General features: G+C 50.5%; 1 protein-coding gene across 3 annotated transcripts in view; it reads left to right on the forward strand.

The window, feature by feature from the left end:
- MAP2K6 (mitogen-activated protein kinase kinase 6) overlaps positions 1–21427 on the forward strand; it is an 87510-nt gene that overhangs the window by 45078 nt on the left and 21005 nt on the right. Inside the window, exons 11-13 of one of the 3 annotated variants that reach the window (XR_008508707.1) lie at positions 2616–2661; positions 8009–18364; positions 18408–19760. Coding sequence is in view for 1 of the 3 variants with exons in the window: in XM_036394340.2 (XP_036250233.1) it covers positions 2616–2661; positions 8009–8086 (124 nt within the window). In the remaining 2 variants the exon portion in view is untranslated. Of the gene's footprint in view, positions 1–2615; positions 2662–8008; positions 19761–21427 lie in introns of those variants that run through there. The other 2 variants (XR_008508708.1, XM_036394340.2) reach the window with 2 other exon arrangements.

A 21427-nucleotide genomic window follows, 5' to 3' on the forward strand; every position in this document is an offset into this window, starting at 1 on the left:
CACACACAGCCCCACTCCCAGTTATCACAAACTGTGTGCACAGCCCCATCCCCATCCCCCCAGACTGTTCCTGCAGGGACACGGCTCTGAGGGCAGGTTTTGCCCCGTGCTGGCCCCCTCTGCCCAGTCTCTGTCCCTCTCTTCATGCCCTGGGGCTGCTGCTGTGCTTTCCCCAGCCCTGGCAGCAGCAGCAGCAGCAGGAGGAGGATTTGGCTGTGCTGTAGGACAGGGCTGGAGCAGCCCTGCACAGGGAACTCAGCCCCTGCCCTCACTGTGGCTCCCTGCAGGGCTGGGTGTTCCAGGAAAGCCCTAAAATGCCACCCAGCCCAGTGCCAGGCTCTGCCACAAAGGATGGCAGATGGACAAACAGAAATGTGAGACTGTTCTGAGCTGCCAGCACCAGGGCCAGGGCTCTGCTGTGCCCCAGGGAGGAGCTGTCAGCTGCTGCTGCCTGGGGACTCTCAGTACCCGTGTTTAGATTCTTCAGAGTCGTGTTCCAGCCTGTTCCCATGTCCCTGAGCCCAGCTGCTCAGCTCCTGCCCCACGCTGGGACCGTGCTCGCAGGGCTCTGAGGATGAGGGAAGAGAGGAGGATCTGGCTCCATGTTTCAGAAGGCTTGGTTTATTATTTTATGATATATATTATATTAAAACTATACTAAATGAATAGAAGAAAGGATTTCATCAGAAGGCTGGCTAAGAATAGAACAGCAAAGAATGATAACAAAGGATTGTGGCTCAGACTCTCTGTCTGAGCCAGCTGGGCTGTGATTGGCCATTAATTAGAAACAACCACACGAGACCAATCCCAGATGCACCTGTTGCATTGCACAGCAGCAGATAACCATTGGTTACATTTTGTTCCTGAGGCCTCTCAGCTTCTCAGGAGGAGAAATCCTAAGGAAAGGATTTTTCATGAAAGATGCCAGTGACACCACGCTGGGGACACCTGCCCTGCCCACTGTGCCCTGGCTCTGGGGGAGCTGCCTTGGAAAATCCCTCCCACAAGGTGCCCCCCGTTCTTGCCAAGCCCACGCTGAGGATTTGGAGCAGCTGCTGTTGCTCCAACAGTGCTGCTGGCTCTGCTGCTTCCCTGCTTGTGCCAGGCAGGCTGCTCCTCTCTGGGGATTTGCTTTTCCAAGCTCTCTGTCCTGTAGCTCGGGCTGTGGCTGCTTCAGGATTTACATCCACAGCCACTCTGGTGATTCCTGTCTTTGCAAATCCTGTCCTCCAGGGTCACTGGAGATCCCTGACTGCCAGCAGAGTGGCATGGGCTTGGAATGGTGAACTTGGCACCAGTTTTGTGCAAAGGGCTTGGAATGGTGAACTTGGCACCAGTTTTGTGCAAAGGGCTTGGAATGGTGAACTTGGCACCAGTTTTGTGCAGAGGACTTGGAATGGTGAACTTTGCACCAGTTCTGTGTAAAGGACTTGGAATGGTGAACTTTGCACCAGTTTTGTGTTGTTGGGGTCTGGGAATTCCTTCTGACACCAAACCAGGTCACAGCCACTCTGTATCAAGGCTGGCTTAGGACTGTGTTTATTCATCTTCTGCCTGAAGTCTGATCAGCTGTAGGCACTGCAGGAAGGTCCTGGGATATCTGAGTCAGGATCACATCCCAATATAACTCTTCATTCCTGAAAATTTACATTGATTTCAGTAACTTATCACCAGATTTCCTGCTATTAGTAACCTGGGCATGAATTGGTTTTGTAGAGGGTCTAAATTAAGAGAATTGCACCAAATCTGGACACAGCTAACCTTCAAATTCACCTTGTCTTGGCTGGGGCTGCTCCTGAGCTGGGAGGATGTGACACATCCCGAACCTTCGGGCCGGCGATATTGGCACGTACGGGCCCCGGGTTCCTCTGTTCATTCACAACATGACACTAAACACGAGCCCTCTACACACAGCAAGCAGGAAATATCTATTCAGTGTGTGTCCTCTGCTTCCTCTGGGCCCCAGCAAATCCTAGCAGAGGTTCTCACTTTTGTTTTGCTCAGTGTGACACCTTTTCCCCGCCACCGCCGCGTACGTGTGCGAAGATCTTTTCAAGTTGCTCCAAGTTTCTTTCCCCTAAATACACTGCCAGGAAGTGAGTAGAGATTACGTCCTGTCTTTTAAAAAGCTATTTTCTGCTGGAGGGAAACCAAAATAACTTCCAGCTACAACCCTCCAGGGCCATCTGTTGTAGGAGAGGAGAAAAAAAGGATGTCCCATGGAAGCGTCCCCGCTGATAACGGCGCGGTGATACACAAACAGCTGGGCACGTGCTCTGCAGCCACTCAGTCGCTGCTCCCAGGCACAGCTCAGAGCCTCAGTCCTTCCCTGAGTCACTGGCCTGCTGGAGAGCACCCAAACTCCCACTTGTGCCTGGCCCCCAGCAAGAGGCACTGTTTTGAGTGGTGGTTTTGGTAGCTCCAGGTCTCTCGGTGGACCTTGAGCTTTTTTACCCTGCACTGTCACTGTCCTCAACCCCTAAATTGTTTCCTCAGCATGGAGGAGTAGCTGAACTTGTTCTGCAGAGTCTTTAAACCCTAATTTGGTCATGGTGTTATTTTATTGCAGACAGAATGTCAATTCTAATTTTGTTTTTTTCTCTCCCCAATTAAAGCTTGAAGAAGAATTCCAAAGAACGGCCAACATACCCAGAGCTTATGGTGAGTGTGGCTGCTTCAAGCAGTGTGTTCAGAGCTGGAAAGGGTCACAGTGAGGTGCTGAAGGCAGAGATTCCAGTACTGGTGGGGTTTTGGGCTGCTTTGCATCTCTTTTTTCACACCAGATGGGAGAATTGTGAAACTGGGAGGGTGGCTGCAAAGCAGAGATGCTCTTTGAAATCTCAGCCAGCTGCTTTTCCACCTTTTTTGGAAATCAAGGGAGAAAATACATGTTAAAGCAGGTCATGGACAAGAATGAGGCTGTGAAGAATCAGTTGGTGAGGCTCAAATCCTTCTGTGGGGTTTGTGTGATCAACTCCAACTCCTCAGTGTGCCCCAGGTGCTCCACAGGAGCTGCAGGAGCCCGGTGGCCAACGGGGCTTTGCTGCCCTGGTGCTTTGGAGAGGAGGATTTTTGGACAGAATAATTCCTGGATGTTGGGGACAGGGATGAGTCTGTGACTAATAACTCCAGTTATTGAATTTCATCTGCTGCCTAGAGACTGTTTACTGGGAGGGATAACTGAGGAGTAACCAAGGAGGAAAATGCCAATAAAGGCTGGTGACAGGGGAAATGCAGGGCACTGCTCTGGGCTGCAGCTGGCAAGAACAGATTTTTCTGCTTGGGCTCCAGAGTTTCATGGCCTCCCCTTCTCTCCTGACTCTCTGGTATTGATCCTGGTGCTCCTAAAGGCTGGTAAAAAGCAGGAGAGCTCAGAAAGTTGATGTTTCACTCCTGCAGGCATTTAATCCTTTTTAACTCTCACACAATTCACAGCTTTCTAAAAGCAGGGAAGTGCCTAAATTTGTTATTTCTGAAGATCCTGACCCTGCATTCCCACCCCTGTCCAGTCTCAGTGTCAAGATCACCTGGATTAAGGGTGGAAAGTGCTGAGGGATTTCTTTAGGCACTCATATTCCCTACCCCACAATTTTTGGGATGTACATTCTGCCACCAGAGGGTCAGACCCATCACCACCTCACACCTTCTGCTCAGAGGGGAGAAGGGGCAGGTTTAAGGTGGTTTTTACCTGCAAGTCATGCTGGAAATCCACCACCCTGAGCTGTAAGCAGTGGATAATTCCCGTGGCATTTGGTGCTGGGCCCTGTAATGCAATTAAACTATAAATAGATCTGATTGACACACAGCTTGCCCCAGACTGGTTTCAAACAAAGAGAGGCCTGAGATTTATGGCTTTTTTTTAAAAAAAAAAAACCAAACTTTATTTTTTTGGGGGCTATATCATTGAATAGATCCATCTGTATATTTTAAGCAAACTTCTGAACTTTGCCAAATGGCCTTTTATCAAGAAAGGTTCACTGAAGCAGCTCTGGCTGCTGCAGCATTAATACCCATTGGCAAGGGAGTGCATTTCTATTGAATTAGCTTCTTGGATCACCCCTGCAGAGTACCTCAATGCTGTGGTATTTTATGGCTGACATGGATGTTGTGAGGTCCTGTGGTTGAGGGTTGCTGTTCTGTTGGGGTTTTTTCCTCTCTCTTACAGCATTAAGTTGTGGTGCTGGATTGGACTTGTCATTTAGACCAAGACTGCTCCCTTGCTTTCCTGTGGGATTGAGGTTTCTCATGGAAAATGTGACTCTGTGCTATCTTGAGCATCAGGAAAGCTGATAGGGCTGCTTAATTTCATTTAAAAACCCCCTTTCCTCAGGTGAAGTGGAGCATGAAACTACTGTGGCAGTGGTGGCGTGCACAGCCTGCCTGGCACGGGGCATTGCTGCCACCCCTGGCACATTATCTGGGTGTTTCCAGGCTGTGCCCTGGGTGTCCCTTCAGTGGGGTGGTGTTGGGAAGGAGGAAAGGTTGACAGGAAAGTCTCACAGACCTGTGTGCTGGGCAGAAAGATTTTTGAATGTGGAGTCTGATAAAGGAATAGAGATGGAAGCAAGTTTTGATATAGAAGAAAAGAATTGCTGAGCCAGCCTTGCTGGATAACCAAGGAGGCAAAGGGTATTTTATGTTAGTTAGAAGGGGTTTGTATGGCTTAGAGCAAAGGATAAACCCACCCCAAACAAGAAGATGTTTTTACCAGGCAGAAAGAGAGCACAGGCAAACAAGGCAGCAAATGTGGCAAGGAGAAAAAAGGTCTCAGAATTTTCCACTGCAGGAAAACTGAAAAACAACTTCTGGCTTAAACTGTAATGTACTGACTGTTAGTGATTGGAGAACAGTAACATGAATATGGTAATCACAGGAGTTATGATGGGCCATAGATAAAAGTTAAGGGATAGATTGGTTCTACTGCATGAAGATGCTCAGCAAAGAAAAGGATAGAATGCATTGTGACCAAAAGAAAAGTATAGAATGCAATGTAACCAAAAGAAAAGTACAGAATGCATTGTAACCAAAAGTATAAAATGCAATGTAACCAAAAGAAAAGTATAGAATGCATTGTAACCAAAAGAAAAGTCTATAATGCATTGTAACTAAAAGAAAAGGATAGAATGCACTGTAACCAAAAGAAAAGTATAAAATGCAATGTAACCAAAAGAAAAGTATAGAATGCAATGTAATCAAAAGAAAAGTATAGAATGCAGTGTAACCTAAAACTGAGCTATTCCTATGTTAATAGCCATGGGCATTATGACAATTCCTAGAATTGGAAAATCTCTGCCCACCTAAGGAAAAATGTCATGGATGTTTCAGAACTAAATCCTGCTTTCAAAATTGTTGCTTGAGATTCATTTCTCCTCATGTTTTCCGGATTCTTGGTGGCTGTTTTGGCTAATAGCCCTCCCAGCTGTTCTTGCACCTCCCAGACTAGCTGTGGGAGTCCTTTCATGCTCTAGAAGAACAAGTTAACAGCCTCCCCATCCCACCTCTTTACGTTTTTGCACAAGCCCAGACACCCCTGAGCTTTGATATGAAAAATCCTTGGTCCTAGCAGTGTTTCATCCCACCTACTCTGCCACCTTTGGGACATTTTTTTTTTTGGTTTGCATTACTGGGCTAACATGAAGCAAAATGTGTCATTAATTATTAAGCGAGCAAAGCCATGAGGCTTCTTCTCTTTTGTAACCAAAAGAAAAGTATAGAATGCACTGTAACCAAAACCAAAGGGTCTCCAGGCCTGCCTGCAGCTGTGGGCACAGCTCTGTCACCCACCACCCTGGAGTGCTGTAACCTCTTGGACGGAATAAACTGCATTTTGTATATGTTAAACTGCATTTTGTATACATTAAACTGCATTTTGTATACAATAAACTGCATTTTGGAGAGCCCCTGGAGTCCCACACCCCTCATTTAGGCTCTTAGAGGGTGTGAAAGCAGGGATGTCATGCTGGGATTATAACAAGACATTGGGGTCACCTCAGAGTTACTCAGGACACTTCAATTCCTGTGACTGTCTGACCTAGGGAGACCTCAAGTTTTGCCTGGATCTTTGCCTCAGCCCATTCCAGCCCTGTTTCCCACATAATTGTGCTTCCTCTTCCTTACTGGAGTGTCTTTGGATCACTTCCCAGCCACTCTGAGCTGCCTCATCTGTGACTTTCCACTCAAGCCCACCTTGAAAAATCTCTTTTCTTTGCTCTTCTTCTCCCTCCACTTGGCCACTGCCAGGAAACAGCCAATGCTGAGGGGCAGCTTGGAAAAACCCTGGAAACCCCAAATTACCTTTAAAAATCTGACTCGAAATGAGAGGACTGGAAATCAAAGCCTTGTACAGAGCAGAGATCACTGTGAGCCCTGCAGGGCCCTGGCTGCCTTTTGGTTCCCTCTGACCCTCTCCATAAAAATAAATCCAATTATCTGCCAGGACAGCGGGTGTCAAGCAGGATTTTGGGGGTTTTTAGGTGGGATCTCAGCTTGGTGTGTGTCTGAACCAACCAAACTGAATTTCTGGTCCTGGTGGAGAGGGGTTTTGTTGCTCTGGGTGGGATTGGGTTGTGTTTTTCCTCCTCACCCGTATTTTTCCATTGGTGCTGAAATGTCAGCAGGGTTTTCTGGCAGGCTGTCTCCCCATGTTGGTCAGGATGAAGCAGTTAAACACACAAGAGGGGATGGTTTTCCAGTTGGGGTGGCTTTCCTGTGTGAAGGAGCCTCTCCTGCTCTGAGGAAGGGCAGCTCAGGGAGGAAATGAGGCTCAGGAGTCGCCAGAGGGTAAAAATACACAGACAGAGCTGAGGGAAAACCACTGCAGCCAGCAAGGTTTGCCCTGCTCCAGCTGGGTGGGTAACCAAGGGCTGTCTGGGGGGTGTTTAGGGGCACATGGAGAGGGTTTTCTAAGCCTCCTTTTTTCCTCCAGTGCTGCCCACTGAGCCCTGCCAGGTAGGGCAGGGTCTGGGGGAATCCAGCCTGCTCCAGCTGGGTGGGTAACCATGGGCTGGGAGGTGTTTTTGGGGCACATGGAGAAGGTTTTCTAAGCCTCCCTTTTTCCTCCAGTGCTGCCCACTGAGCCCTGTCAGCCAGGACAGGGTTTGGGGGAATCCAACCCGCAAGGTTTGCCCTGCTCCAGCTGGATGGGTAACCATAGGCTGGGGGGTGTTTTGGGGCACATGGAGAGGGTTTTCTAAGCCTCCCTTTTTCCTCCAGTGCTGCCCACTGAGCCCTGTCAGCCAAGGCAGGGTTGGGGGGGAATCCAGCCTGCTCCAGCTGGGTGGGTAACCATGGGCTGGGAGGTGTTTTGGGGCATATGGAGAGGATTTTCTAAGCCTCCCCTTGCCTCCAGTGCTGCCCACTCAGCCCTGCCAGCCAGGGCAGGGTTTGGGGGAATCCAAACAGCAAGGTTTGCCCTGCTCCAGCTGGATGGGTAACCATGAGCTGTCCAGGGGGGTGTTTAGGGGCACATGGAGAGGATTTTCTAAGCCTTCCTTTTTCCTCCAGAGCTGCCCACTGAGCTCTGCCAGCCAGAACAGGGTCTGGGGGAATCCAGCCTGCTCCAGCTGGATGGGTAACCATGGGCTGTCTGGGGGGTGTTTTGGGGCACATTGAGAAGGTTTTCTAAGCCTCCCCTTGCCTCCAGTGCTGCCCACTGAGCCCTGTCAGCCAGGGCAGGGTTTGGGGGGAATCCAACCTGCTCCAGCTGGATTGGTAACCATGGGCTGGGAGGTGTTTTGGGGCACATGGAGAAGGTTTTCTAAGCCTCCCCTTGCCTCCAGAGCTGCCCACTGAGCCCTGCCAGGTAGGGCAGGGTCTGGAGGGAATCAAGGGGGCCATCAATTCCATGGAGCAGCCCTTGTGCTCCCTGATTTTCTCAGCTGTAAAAACCCAATATTACGATGCTAAGGACAAAACCTTCTTCACTGTCTAGAGGATTGTCTGCAAAGCTTTTATGCTCATTGTGGTGAATAATAAACTTTGCTGTTTTTCTCTCTCTTTGCTTTCCCAGCAACATCCTTTCTTCACCCTGCACGAATCCAAAGAGACAGACGTCGCCTCTTTTGTCAAGCTCATCCTGGGAGACTGAGAACTGGACTTGGAAAAGAATTGCCCTTCTGTGGACTGGTGGGTGCAGGGGAGGGGCACGTGGCAGGACTTGTCATGGAAGCACCAACAGAAAGTGTTTTGTTTTGCTTTGGTTTGGTTTTATTCTGAGAAACCCCCGCCTCGCCCGAGTTTTTTGAAAGGGTTCTTTGGTATCCATAGTGACATAGAACGAGCTGGTTAGTGGAAATGAATTTTAATAAGGTTGGTAACCTTAAAACAAAAAGAAAAACAAAACAACAACAACAGCAAAATTTTTTTTTTTGAATGAGTGATTTACATATTTAATGACAGTCGAGGTTCCTCTTCCTAACTTGCTCCTCATCCCCCTTCCCTTCCCCTTGAACCAGAATTTGCTTTGTCATGGTAATAGGTGCTATGGTAGTCATGAAGTTGTATGTAGATTTATATTTTGTCCCTTCCATTATTTTAATATTTATGTTAAGTGCTTGATGGAATAGATTTCTGTTTTATATGAGGATGAGTGCGTGGTGATGATGATGATGATGATGATGATGATGCAAAATGAGGCCACAGCAAGCAGCACTTGTAGGGCTTTGCTGGGGAAGAGGTGTCTGAGAGGAGGAGAGAGCAGAGAAGTGTCCCTGTTGTGGAATACATTTAATGTGCATCATAAAAGGAATTGATGAGCAAGACTTGCAGCTCAGCTGCTTGAGCTGTGCCAGGGAGGAAGGCCCTGGTGTCCCCTGTGTCACCTCCAGACACACACTCTGAGTCCAGCTGTGCTTCCCAGCCCCATCCCACCCCCTGCCCTGCTGGAGAGGCAGGCTGGGAGCTCTGGAGTCCCTGGGACAGTGGCTGGGACAAGGGAAGGAAGGAGGTTGTCAGAGAAGTTGCACAAAGAGGAAGAGGAGGAGGAGGAGGAGGAGGCTGCCCTGGTCCGTGCCCGCCTGCCCAGCAGCGTTGCAGTGCCCGAGGCTCCCTTGGGCTGGGGATGAGCTGCTTTGGGCCTCAGTGGGAGCTCCTGTCTCCTCCTGGGGTGGGACAGGGTGCACAGGGTGTGACACACCTGAAGGATGGGATGGTTTAGTGCTGCTTTCCAGGGCTCCTGGCACTGCTTTGGCAGCGATCCCTCCCTGCTGCCCGCAGGGTCTGGGAGTGCCAGCGCTGCCAGGAGCCCCTGCTGGCACTTGGACTGGGCTGTGTCAGCCCCAGATGGGCTCCACCAGCAGCACTGGGCTCTGCCCCGGCTGCACGTGGGAGCTGCAGCCTGGGAAACCACGCAGGGACACCACAGCCCACCCTGCCCAGGAGCTCCCTGCTGCTGGCCAGGCCCTGGGGCAGGAGAAGGAGGCTGGGGAGGTGGGACAGGAGCTGGAGGTCGCTCTGCCCTGCAGTCAGTCACTGTGTGAGCAGGGGCTCTGTGAGTGTTGCTGAGCCCAGGTGAGGCTGCTGGCTCCAGGTTAATGCTGCTTTGAGCCACACCTGCCTGAGCTCCTCTGCCTTTGCCCTGGCTCCTTCCCCCAGCCCTGCAGTGGGGCCTCCTGTGCACTGTGGGCGGCTGCACAAGTGCCTCGTGCCCCTGCCCACGCTTCCATCCCCACCCCTGGCTGGGGCACGGCCCCTCAGAGCCAGGTGTGAGCAGAAACACACCCTGCCCTGCAGTGCTGCACCTGAGAGCAATGGCATTGCACCCTGCCCTGCACTGCTGTACCTATGAATAATGGCATTGCACCCTGCCCTGCAGTGCTGCACCTGTGCAGGTGTCACTGAACCTGTGCACAATGTCACTGAGCCCGTGCAGGGTGTCATTTAACCCTGCTCTGCAGTGCTGAACCTGTGCAGGTGTCACTGAATGTGTGCAGGTGTCACTGGCCCTGTGCAGGTGTCATTTCACCCCACCCTGCCAGGGTAGCAGCTCCAGGCTCTGCTGGTGCAGGTTGGAACAGCCTGAGAGGATTTTGGGAAGGGATCCCCTGGCAGGGCAGCGTTCAGAGCAGGGCTCTGGGGTGGTGGCACCTCCAGTGCTGCCAGGGCCTGGGCTGCCACTGTCACTGCCACCACAGCCTGGGGTGTCTGGCACTGACACTGTCACTGTCACTGTCACAGCCTGGGGTGTCTGGCACTGTCACTGTCACTGCCACCACAGCCTGGGGTGTCTGGCACTGTCACTGCCACTGCCACAGGCTGGGGAGCTGCAGCTCTGCCCTGGGCTGGCACTGACACTGTCACTGTCACTGTCACAGCCTGGGGTGTCTGGCACTGTCACTGCCACTGCCACAGGCTGGGGAGCTGCAGCTCTGCCCTGGGCTGGCACTGACAGGCAGGGCAGCATTTCTGTGATTTCTCAATGCTGGTGCAGAGCAGGGGCTCGCAGAGGGCTGGCAGGAATCAGGCTGCCATTCCCAGGTCATTGGGGCTTTAGGGAGGAGGTTCCCCTTGCTCAGCCCTGCCCCAGGAGCCTGCCCAGCCCTCGGGGAAGGACAAGCTCCACGTCCCAGCCTGTGCCCAGGGGAACCTTTCAGGTTACATTTTGTGGCGGGTGAAACACGAGGATGTTTTACTTCACAGTGTAATTTTAAGAGGCCTGGCCTGGCTCATGATCTGCCCTCTCATATTCCATGGTGTGTGTGTGTGTGTTTTTGCTCTCTCTCACTTTCTCAGAGTCACAGAGCTGTTTTGATTGATTGTCCTCAGCTGCAGCTGAAAGTCCAGCCAGCCAGTTTATAGACTTGGTTCCAGCATCAATTCTCACTTTGAAAAACATGACATTTAAAACCACCCTTTGGTTTTCCTACATATGGATCTGATGCTTTTGTTCAAGATTGTTTTTGCTGCTTTTCCCCTGCAATATAAGTCTGATTTGGACACCACATCTCCTTGACCTCAGAGCACCTTCATTTCAGTGCCATGGTAATTGACAGGTTGAATTTATGAGACACTGTCAGGGCTCAGTATTAATAGCAGATATTAATGTCACCAGCGTTTTCCAATGGAGAATTAATGGCAGTGCTGTCTGTAACCCTCTGAAAGGATTCCTCCCTGCCTCCACACAGGCCCTGCTTTTCTGCTTTCTGCTCTAATCCCTTGGTTTTAATGACATTACAATAGGGCACTCAGCAAATCCCTCCCCTCCCCTTCCCTGCTCCTTCTCCACGCCTTTGCTCCTTTCCAAGCGGTTTGTGTGAGCCCAGAGTAAGTGTGGAGCTGTCTGAGGGTGGGAGGTGCTGTGAGAGTGCCCAGTGCTGAGGGGAGCTGTCCCTGCCTCCCTCGTGGTGGACACAAAGCTTGGCCTGACCCAGGAATTCCTTAGAGAGAAGCCTGAGCTCGGTGGCTGCAGCTCAGGGAGGAGAGCCAGGCACTCCTGTGTGCCTCAGAGCCCTGCTGGGCTGCAGGATGAGGCTCAGGCTCTTCTCTCTGCTGTTTAATTGGCACCTCTGTCAAGATTGAAAAGCCTTTGGTTGCTGCTCAGGTTCTTTGTTTGGCCAAGAAACCTTTCCTGAGAGCCTGGCCCCCTGACCAGCCCAGGGATGGAGGATTAGGGATGTTCTTCACCAAGGTGTTGTGTGCTCACCCAGCACAGGGTTTGGGATTGCCCCACACTGGGGTTTTTAGAGAAGCAGGTCTCAAATGCCATCAATCTGAAAGAGCCCCAAAGGCAGGGGGCAGAGAGAGAGCAGAGCTGCTGGGGGCTGTGGCTTTGCAGGGCAGGCAGGGCCTCTCCAGGCTGCCACATCCCCAGGGACCCCAGGTGTGATGTCCCCCCTCCTCCTCCTCCTCCTCCTCCTCCTCCTCCTCCTCCTCCTCCCTTCACTGCACAGCCCCTGCAGTCTCCAGGATGCTGCAGGCCTTGCCATGGTGGAGCTCTGAGGTGTCACTGGTAGCAAAGATGTTTTCTGTGTCCCCAGGAGCCCTTTGGACCCTTCAGTCTGAAAGAGGAGCTGGAGGGCATTTTCTGGTTGCTGTTTTTAACCACCAGGTTCATGCTGCTGCACTGGGTGCAATGCCCATCTTTGCTGGAGTTCTTCCAGGTGTACAAACCTTGACACAGATATCTCTGTACTGTATTTCTCTGCTTTTCCCTGACTTTTGATGAGTTTACTGGTGACAAAGAGGCAACTCTGACTTGTTAAAGAGGTGAAACTTCCATGTCTGGAGGCAGGTGTGTGATGCAGGAGGGAGTTGATGGGTCCCTACTTGAAAAAATCTCTAAAAAAAAAAAAATCTCAATTCTCAACCCTGCTGCACCTTGTCCAGGTGGGAAGGGGCTGAGGGCACAGCCTCAGCTGGGGTTTCTCCATGCTGGTGTGTACCTGCACATTTCCCTTCTTCCCTACACCTTCTGGAAGAGGAAATCCTGCTTGGTCAACACAGCATTGCTTCAGTGGCTGCTCTGGTGTAGTTCAGACAAGGCTCCCACCAGCTCCCATGTTTAATAAATCCTTTTAACTCAAAACAACCCCCCAAAAAGCCAGCCAAGATGCTCCATGGTTTTTTTTTCCCCCTTTCCATCTTGTTCCTGTTAGAGGAACTCTGGGGGCCTGTCTTGGTGCTTTCACTCTTTCACATGCCAAAGATCCCTCTTAGTTATGCTCCTGCCAAACCAGATCTTACAGCCTTGCCTCTGAGACCATCCACTTCCCTGCTCCTTGGGGTTCCTTTTGTTGCTGGTGCTTTTTCATTGCATTTCCTTGTGTTTATTGACATGTCTATTGTTGAGCTTCCTGGACACATGCAGCTCTCTTTTTTTGGGATACAGGGAAAGACAAATAGTTGCCTTCACTTGTGTGCCCCTGCTGCTGGGGAAATACTGTCAGGGCTGTGATTCCTCCAGATGGGATGGCTCATGTGGAGCTGGGGTCATGGAGGGTGTAAACTGGCACTGCTCCACTGCCTTGGCTGGAGTAAAGCCAGTTTGGTCCAGCTGAGAATCTGTCCTGAGTGTCTAAACAGTTATTACACACTAATAAAGATTAATGAGCACAAATCCCCACGGATTAGACATAAAATGGCAATTTTGCTCATTAATCTTTATTGCCATGTTGTTGGTGGTGGTGTTAGAGCAGGCTCCCCCCTCTGCTCTGGGTGTGCCCAGAGGAGGGGGCTGAGCCTGGGGAGAGGAAGGCTGGGCAGAGCACACAGAGCACACCAGATGTCCACATTTCACACCCTGGGTCCTGGTTTCCTTGAAAGCCCTTAAGCAGCAGCAGAGGATGGATCCCAGAGCTTTGCCTGCTCCTCTGGCCTCTGGCCTATAAAACCCAGGTTGTTTCTGGTGAGAAGGGATCACATCTCCTCATTAGTATTTCAGCTCAGCCTTTGCTGGAGCAGATGGAGAATGTGAAATTTGCCCTGTGCTCTGCAGAGCTGGGAGATCTCCCCTGGCTCATGGCTGGAGGAGTGGCAGCTCTGTTGAAGGCTGAAAGGACTCTGCTCCTTCACACAACCCCACTCCATAAAAACGGTGGCTTTTGGTAATAAATAGGGCCAGAAAAAGCTGCATCTCTGAGCTGAGGTGTTTGCAGATGAATAAACACAGCCAGGAGCTGCTGCTGCAGTGCTGCAGGCACAAAGCTCCATTGCTGGGTAGATGGAAAGGGCTCTGAGAGTGCAGTGAACTTCAAGGGTGGATGGAATGGCCTGGGGACAGAATGAGTGCTCTGTGGGCAGCTGCTGTCAGCCCTGTCTGCCAGGGGGCAGCAGGAGAGGCAGGACACAGCCTGAGAGCAGCCTGGCTGCCCTTGCCCTCCCTACATCTTCCTTCACACCCACATTTGTGGGTCCCACTCATCCCCAGAGTAAAACCTAAAAAACCTAAAACCCAAAAGAAGCCCACAGGGGAGAACCTGCAGGTGACCCAAGGCACGCTGCTGCTGCTGCTGCTGCTGCTGTGTGGCCTTAAAAAAAGGGAAAAGCCTGGAGAGTTTTTCCCTTTTAATAAAAGGGAAAAGGCCTGGAGGCCTCTGGAGCTGAGAGAGAAGAGGGGAGGCTTTCAAGGTGGTCTCCAACCAGCTTAATGTGCTGGAAATCCCCATTTTCAGGCCAGCAGGAGGAGGGAGTTCCCCAGGGACAGCCAGGGAGCAGCTGGGGCTGCAGGATGGTTGGGGATGGTTCTCCCTCTAGGAGAGAACATTCAGCCATCTCAGAGTGTCCCAGAACACCCCAAAACCTTCAGCATTTTTATGGTTTTGGGGTTTTTTTTTCAGGGTGGGTACTGTGAAAAGTCAGAAAGGGCCAGGTGTCCTTGATTTGTGTCCTTCAGAGCAGCCCTGGGATGCTGCAGAGCTCTGGGACACCTGACATCCTGGGCACCTTCATATCCTTATTTTCACATCAAAATATTTCTCATCTTTTTATTTTCATGGGCAGGCAGCAGGAAGGGGAAGGGGCCTGCAGTGCATGGAGTGCTTTGGGGGAGGAAGGAGCTGCCTGTCCTCTCCAGCTCCCCGCGCCCTCATTCCCCAGCTGGGAATCAGCTGCACAGCCGCCCTGCAGGAGCGTGTTTGCTGCCCTTTGGGGATGCTGGGCAGCTCTGGAGCTGCAGCAGCCCTGCTCTGAGGTGGCTGAGCCCAGCCAGCAGCCAGCAGGAGCCACAGGCCCTTCCTTGGGAGGCTCCTGGTGTTCGGAGGACGGGGCGAGCGTCCAGCGGCCGCGAGGTTCTGCGGGGATAAACCGGGAGAAGTTTGGAAGTGGAGATGGAAATCTCAAAAGCTCAGACATCCTTTGGCCATTTCCAAAGCTGCCTGGTGTTAGCCAGACCTGAAAACCCTTCCTAGGAGTTGGATTTTGGAGTATTTTGATCTGTTACTTTCGCTTTTGGGCTTAGCTAAATCCAGGAAACTCGCCGTGGTGTAATTTTTGAATCAAGACTAAACACACCCCAAAGTATTCCTGAACCCATCAGGAAAGCTGCTGCTTGGTTTATCTTCCAGGAATAATTCAGGCCAGCTCAGGCTTGAATTCAGTCTGGTTTTGCCCCTAGATAATGATTGTTTTTGAGGAAATAATGAGAGCAGGCCGTGATCTTTCCAAAAGGCTTTGACCTGACGCACCAAGCTGTTCCAGGAGGTGGATGGAGATAAATTCAGTGAGAGGGGCCAATGTCTGGAGGCTGGAAGAGCAGCCTGGAGTATCCATGGCCTCCAAAAACTCACACAGACACATTTTCCCCAGGAATTGTGGGATGGAGGTGTTGGGTTCTGCCATATCTTGGGATTTTTCCCTCTAGGAGAGAACATTCAGCCGTCTTGGGGTGTCCCAGAACACCCAAAAACCTTCAGCATTTTTATGGTTTGGGTTTTTTTTTTTCAGGGTGGATACTGTGAAAAGTCAGGAAGGGCCAGGTGTCCTTGATTTGCACAGCCAGGGTGAAGAAATGTGGATTAAGTGCCTGGTAAAAGCCAAAAAAGGTGTGTTTAAAGATAAATCCCAGTCTCTGTCACAGCTGTTGAGCCAGGATCGAATCTTCCCAAATCCAGGTACAGCTGCAGAGCTCTCCATCCATTTTGAGCCCAAATTTAGTCCCAAATCCTGCATAAACACCTACAGCATGGACTGTGCCTTCTGGGGGGCTTCTTGCAGGCTGGGGCTCAACATCCAATGTCCCCCAAGCCAGGATTTGACTTTGAATTTTCCCTTTAAAATCCATGTGTAAAGTGAGTTTCCAGGGCTCGGCCGCTGTTTTTATTTTGGTGAATCCAGTGGTTTGTGCTTGGTGAGAGCTGTCCCTGTGCCAGGGGCTGCTGGAAATAGTCACAACATCCAAAAGAGCTGGAATTCTGCATTTTTAATAGCAATACAATGAGGGGAAGCTGCTAAATGGAGCTTCTTGTAAGCTGGACATGTGTTGGAGTAAAATTTGTCATTTCTTGTAGGAAAAAAAAACCTAAACAACTCTCTAAAATTGTCCAGAATCTTCAATTTAAGGATTTACAGTTTTATTGGCAAAGATCCATGTTTAGCATCAATATATGGGATTTCTAGACTTTCTGTCTTAAGGTGTGAAGTCTGCTTTTTCTGGAGATGGTGGGAAACCTGTAACAAGAATATTTCTACATCATTTTGGCTGGGGAAAAAAAAAAACCCAAACACCAAAAAATGAGCAAAAAAAAATGGAAAAGCATCCAGATCCCAGTGGTCTCTGGTGTTGAAGAGGGCACATGAACATGTTAGGAAAGAGAAGACTTTCCAACTTGCTGTAATGCAAGTCCTTTTTTACTTTATTTTTAGGATTTTTTTTTTTTACAGTAACATCATTTGGTTGCTTAACTGTGAAAGTCTCTGCTTTTCCATCCCTGTGGAAGGCTGATATTCTTTCTCATGTTCTTCTTATTTATTATTTATCCCTTTCTGGTACTATCCAAGAGGTGCTGAAGGTATCTCCCAGCCTGTCCTCGAGCCATGTGGAATCCCTGTGGTTTCTCCTACCAGCTGGGATGGCAGTAGACACCTAATTATGATTTTAAATTATATTTATAGCAACTTAGATGATTTTTCTTTTAGTGTCCTGGTTTGCTCTAGAATTAGGGATGGGGATAAGGAATCTTGTTTTTAAAAAATTGTAATTTTTTTTTGAGTTTTCTTTTAACATCTTGGGGGCTTCTGGAGAAACCTGCTCACTTTTATGTTTTTAGGAGGGAAGAACGAGGTGGGTTTCTTGTTCCTTTGGGAGGGGATTGAGTAGCACCAGGGTTCAGTTTAGCTGGTAAAATGCTCTGTGTCCCATCATTAAAACCACCCTGAACTCTGACAAAACAACCGCTTTCCACCTGGAAATCAAAATCTGGTTGATGACAAACTTGGTTTGTCCAAGGCTCGTGCCAGGCTTTTCTCTGTCAGATTTCCATGGAGTTTGCTGAGCCCTGGGTGCTCAGGATGGGCCAAGGCAGGGCTGGGGACAGCCAGGTGTCACCTCTGGCATGGAGGACACCGGGTCCTGCAGGAATAACCCAGCAATTCCTCTGCAGCTTCTTATTCTCCAGGGGATGTCGAGGGGAACCCCTGAAGCGTGGGAGAGAATCAGGACTGGGGGCTCAAAACCCATCAGGTTTTTGTTCTTTTTATTCCCTTTCTCCCCTTGGAAAGGTGCTTCCAAAGCCTCCCCAGCCTTTCTGCTAAAGAATAACAGAATCTGAGAACCACAGAGTCATTTAGGGTAGAAAAACCTTGAAAATCATCGAGTCCAACCAAAAACTCAGCACTGCCAAGGCCACCACTAACCCATGTCCCCAAGTGCCACATGCCCACACTTTGGGCCCTTCCAGGGAGGTGACTCAAGCCCTTCCCTGGTGCAGCTGTTTTCAGACAGCTCACGCTGCTTCTCTGGTTTGTTTTCTTTCCCCAACGTATAAGAAACGTTGGGTAGCAGAATGTGGAATTGATTAGAAGTTCATAAAGCAGGGACCTCAGAAGGATGTGGGTATAAATGCTTTTCAGGCATCCGAGGTGAACTTTAAATGGAGCTTTGGCCCTCATTTGCTTTCTGCTTTTCAAAATCCATTTATGAGAAAGTGGAGCTGTCAAAGCCATGCATGAACTTTGCCTTCTTGCAAATAACTTGTCTCAAAGTAAATTGTCCAAATGCACAAGAAACTTGTCTCAAAGTAAATCCAGTAGCTCTACAAAGCTGGAATTGTGTGCATTAGAGGGTGTGAGAGGTGTGTGTGGGTGTGTGTGGTGTGTGTGTGTGTGTGTGTTGTGCTTGGTGTGCAGGGAGTAACTCAACCATTTTGAGATTTACAAAAACACAATGCAAGTGCTTTTAGAAAAAAAAAAAAAAAGAAAAAAAGGCAGCGTAAAATATTTATTTCTTGGCAGAAGTACATCAAGACCACATCTCCCATCCTTCTTTTAATTGCTTGGTGTTTGTTTGTGTTGTCTCAGGCTTTTCTGGTTTCCTCTGCAGGGCTCTGTCACCTCACACAACCCCTCTGTCAGCCAGGGCACGGGGCAGCTCCAGCCCCTCAGGAGAGCCCTGGGGTGCAGGCAGGGAGCAAGGGCAGAGCTGGTGCTGGCTTAAAGGCAGCACAGAGCAACGTGGGTGATTTTCAGTTTTCAGCCTTGTGGAGGGAGCTCTTTCCTTGTGAGAATCCAAACCACCACAGCCTGAGGCAGCACCCAGGTCACAGCCTTGGGGAGGGTGCTTGGCCAGCCAGAGCAGCTTGGAGGGGGTGAGGTGGCACTGGCAGGGCTGTGAGTGGCACTGGCTGGGCTGTGGGTGGCACTGGCAGGCCTGTGAGTGGCACTGGCTGGGCTGTGAGTGGCACTGGCAGGGCTGTGAGTGGCACTGGCAGGGCTGTGAGTGGCACTGGCTGGGCTGTGAGTGGCACTGGCAGAGCTATGAGGTGGCACTGGCTGGGCTCTGAGTGGCACTGGCAGGGCTGTGGGTGGCACTGGCAGGGCTATGAGGTGGCACTGGCTGGGCTATGGGTGGCACTGGCTGGGTGTGGGTGGCACTGGCAGGGCTGTGGGTGGCACTGGCTGGGCTCTGAGTGTCACTGGCAGGGCTGTGGGTGGCACTGGCTGGGCTCTGAGTGGCACTGGCGGGGCTGTGAGTGGCACTGGCAGGGCTGTGGGTGGCACTGGCAGGGCTGTGGGTGGCCCTGGCATGGCTGTGGGTGGCACTGGCAGGGCTGTGGGTGGCACTGGCAGGGCTGTGAGTGGCACTGGCAGGGCTCTGAGTGGCACTGGCAGGGCTGTGAGTGGCACTGGCAGGGCTGTGGGTGGCACTGGCAGGGCTGTGAGTGGCACTGGCTGGGCTCTGAGTGGCACTGGCATGGCTGTGGCTGGCACTGGCTGGTTGGCAGTGTCCTGTGGGCTTTGCCCATGGTTTGGAGCTGCCCTGTGCGGGGTGGGTGCTCTGAGCTCCTGTTCCCAGCCAGGTGCAGACGCTGCCAAGTCCCACCAGTCAGGCACTGCCAGGCTCACTGCTTGTCCCTGTCCCCAGAGCCCTTCTGAGGTCACCTGGCTGCCCACCTGCACGTCCCCTCCCCCTGGCTCCACCTGCAACACGTCCCTGTGCTGCCTTCACCCATCTCTGCTGTTCCTGGTGCTCTGGGGATGGGCAGGGGTAGCACAGTGACAGTGGGACTGTGTGTAATGTTTGAGAGGCTTTTACTCCATGTTGTTGTTTTAATGAGATGCTTTTAGGATCCGTGCTGAACTGGTATTCTTTAACCTTCACTGCCACAGATTCTTTCTTCCCTTCCCTTTCTTCACTTCAATCAGATTGGCAAAATACATTTGGCTTTAAACAAAAAAACAAAACCCAACCAACACCAAACCCTGCTGATGGGGTAAGTTACTCCTCTTTACTGTGCTTTGATTTGATTTCTCAGGATACTCAGAGGTTTTCCACTGCTGCTGAGAGGGGACAGTTCACCTTTTTGGAGACTTCAACCACTGTAACAGTTTTCCAGATGTGTGTGTGCGTGTGTGCGTGTGTCAGCCAGCGCTGTGCGTGCGTGTGTTCTGCTGAATATCGTGTGCATCTCTGAAATGCTTCAAACAACTGCCTGGAAGTCAAAAACCAACCACCTCTTTCCAGTCATATGTTTGCCGTGACTTTTCATAACCACACTTGAAACTAGTGGTCTTGGATGGAAATATTCAAAGAGCAGGGCATCTTTATAGCAATGGTATGTCAGTCGAATTACGGGAAATGTACACAAAAATAAATAAATGAAATTTAAAAGTAACATTCTCTCAGCCTACCTGTGTTTCCCTCAGTGGAAGTGTTACCAGTTGTGTCAGGACACGCTTTGGGCTGCTTTTGCCATTCCCATGGGAGGTTTTTGGGGATCATCTTACTCCCAACAGCTTATCATACATTACTGAGAGCTCAGGAATGCTCAAGCTGCTCGACAGGGATAATTGTCAGCGCTGGTTTCCCTTTCCCTGCTCGGGCTGGCGGGGGCAGGCGCAGCCACATCCCGTCCAGCCCACATCAAAGGCAGGGCCCGCAGGGACGGCAGCAGCGCCTTCCTGCCCCCAACCCTCCCCAAAATCAGCTTTTCCAGGGGTTCCAGGGGACCCAGCCCCGTGCCCAGCATTGATCCAGGCTGGGCTCTGCTGGGTGGGAGGCTCAGCACCTCCTGGCAATGTGGCCAAGGGCCGGGTGCCGGGCTGGGCTGCAGGACAGATGTGCTGCTTTGCTGTGTTTCTGCATTCCCCTGCCAGCCCCATCTCTGTTACCTGCCTTTCTTCCCAGGGTGGCTCTCAGGCCACTCTTTGTCCTTTTGTCCTGATGCAGGGCCAGTGTTCACCCTGAGTTCATTGTGTGAGCCAAACCGCTGTGCTGGAGTGGAGCGTGTTGGGCTGGTCGTGCTGAAACATGAATCGCTGCTTCCCTCCTCCTCCTGTAAATAAAATTATCCTTCCATTTATGTTAGAACTGCAGAAAACAATATCCCAGCTCCCTCTGCTGATCCTGCAGTCCCAGTGAGGGCGAGAGCACTGGCTGCAGAGCTGATGTGCTGCGCAGCGAACTCCAGAGACCCAGCCTGGTTAATGAAAAGCTTTGAGGGGCACGGGTTTGAAATGCAGCTTTGTAATGCAATTATTTGGGTTGATGAAATAGCAGATGCTGTTCCCTCTGCTTCCCCTGCCTGTTTCATGTATGAAATTGTGAAGTAATTCCTAACATCACATGGAAGTGAGGAAGAGAACAGGAAAAATTGAGGTGTGAGGAAAATCAATGTTTGCCACCTGGAAGAAGCACGGATGCCTGGGCTGAACACTTTGGGATTGCAGCAGGAATATTATAACCCAGCAGTGGGAATGCTGGTGTTGCAGAGATTGCCATAAAAATGTCTGAAGGGAAGAGCTGCAAGAGGCACAGACCCATTTCTGAGAATCCTAAACTGAACAGCTGCTGAAGCTCTCCCTGCGCTGCACGTGCGTGTGTGTTCTGTTTAAAAGGAAGAAATTAAGAGCCATATTTTTATTTTATCAAATCAAATTACCCCTGTATGCTCGGAATATTTATGCATCAGTGCTTTTTTTTTTATTAGGGCTTTATCTCACTGTAATCAATTCCAAATACTAACCTATTTTTATCGCTGTAATGCAGCAGTAATTTATAAGATGTAGACGGAACGCACACGAGATGCCAAAAGCAATTTTATGGAGCCTCTTTTGTTGTCATCTACAATGCATCAGCTCTTGCCTTCAGCCTCCCATCAATTTTAAAAGCCCCAAGATGAAAAAAAAAAAAAAAAATAAATAAAAAGGAGCAAGTACAGCGAAGCAGCTGCCAAGGCCTGGAATAGCCTGAGATCTGTGTGCACCTTTGGGATGGAGGTTGATTGAACACGGCACAATAATGAAAACTGTGCTGGGCTTTGTAATGCAATTATCTGGGTTG

Source organism: Molothrus ater, chromosome 19, assembly GCF_012460135.2.
Source record: "Molothrus ater isolate BHLD 08-10-18 breed brown headed cowbird chromosome 19, BPBGC_Mater_1.1, whole genome shotgun sequence".
NCBI lineage: Eukaryota > Metazoa > Chordata > Aves > Passeriformes > Icteridae > Molothrus > Molothrus ater.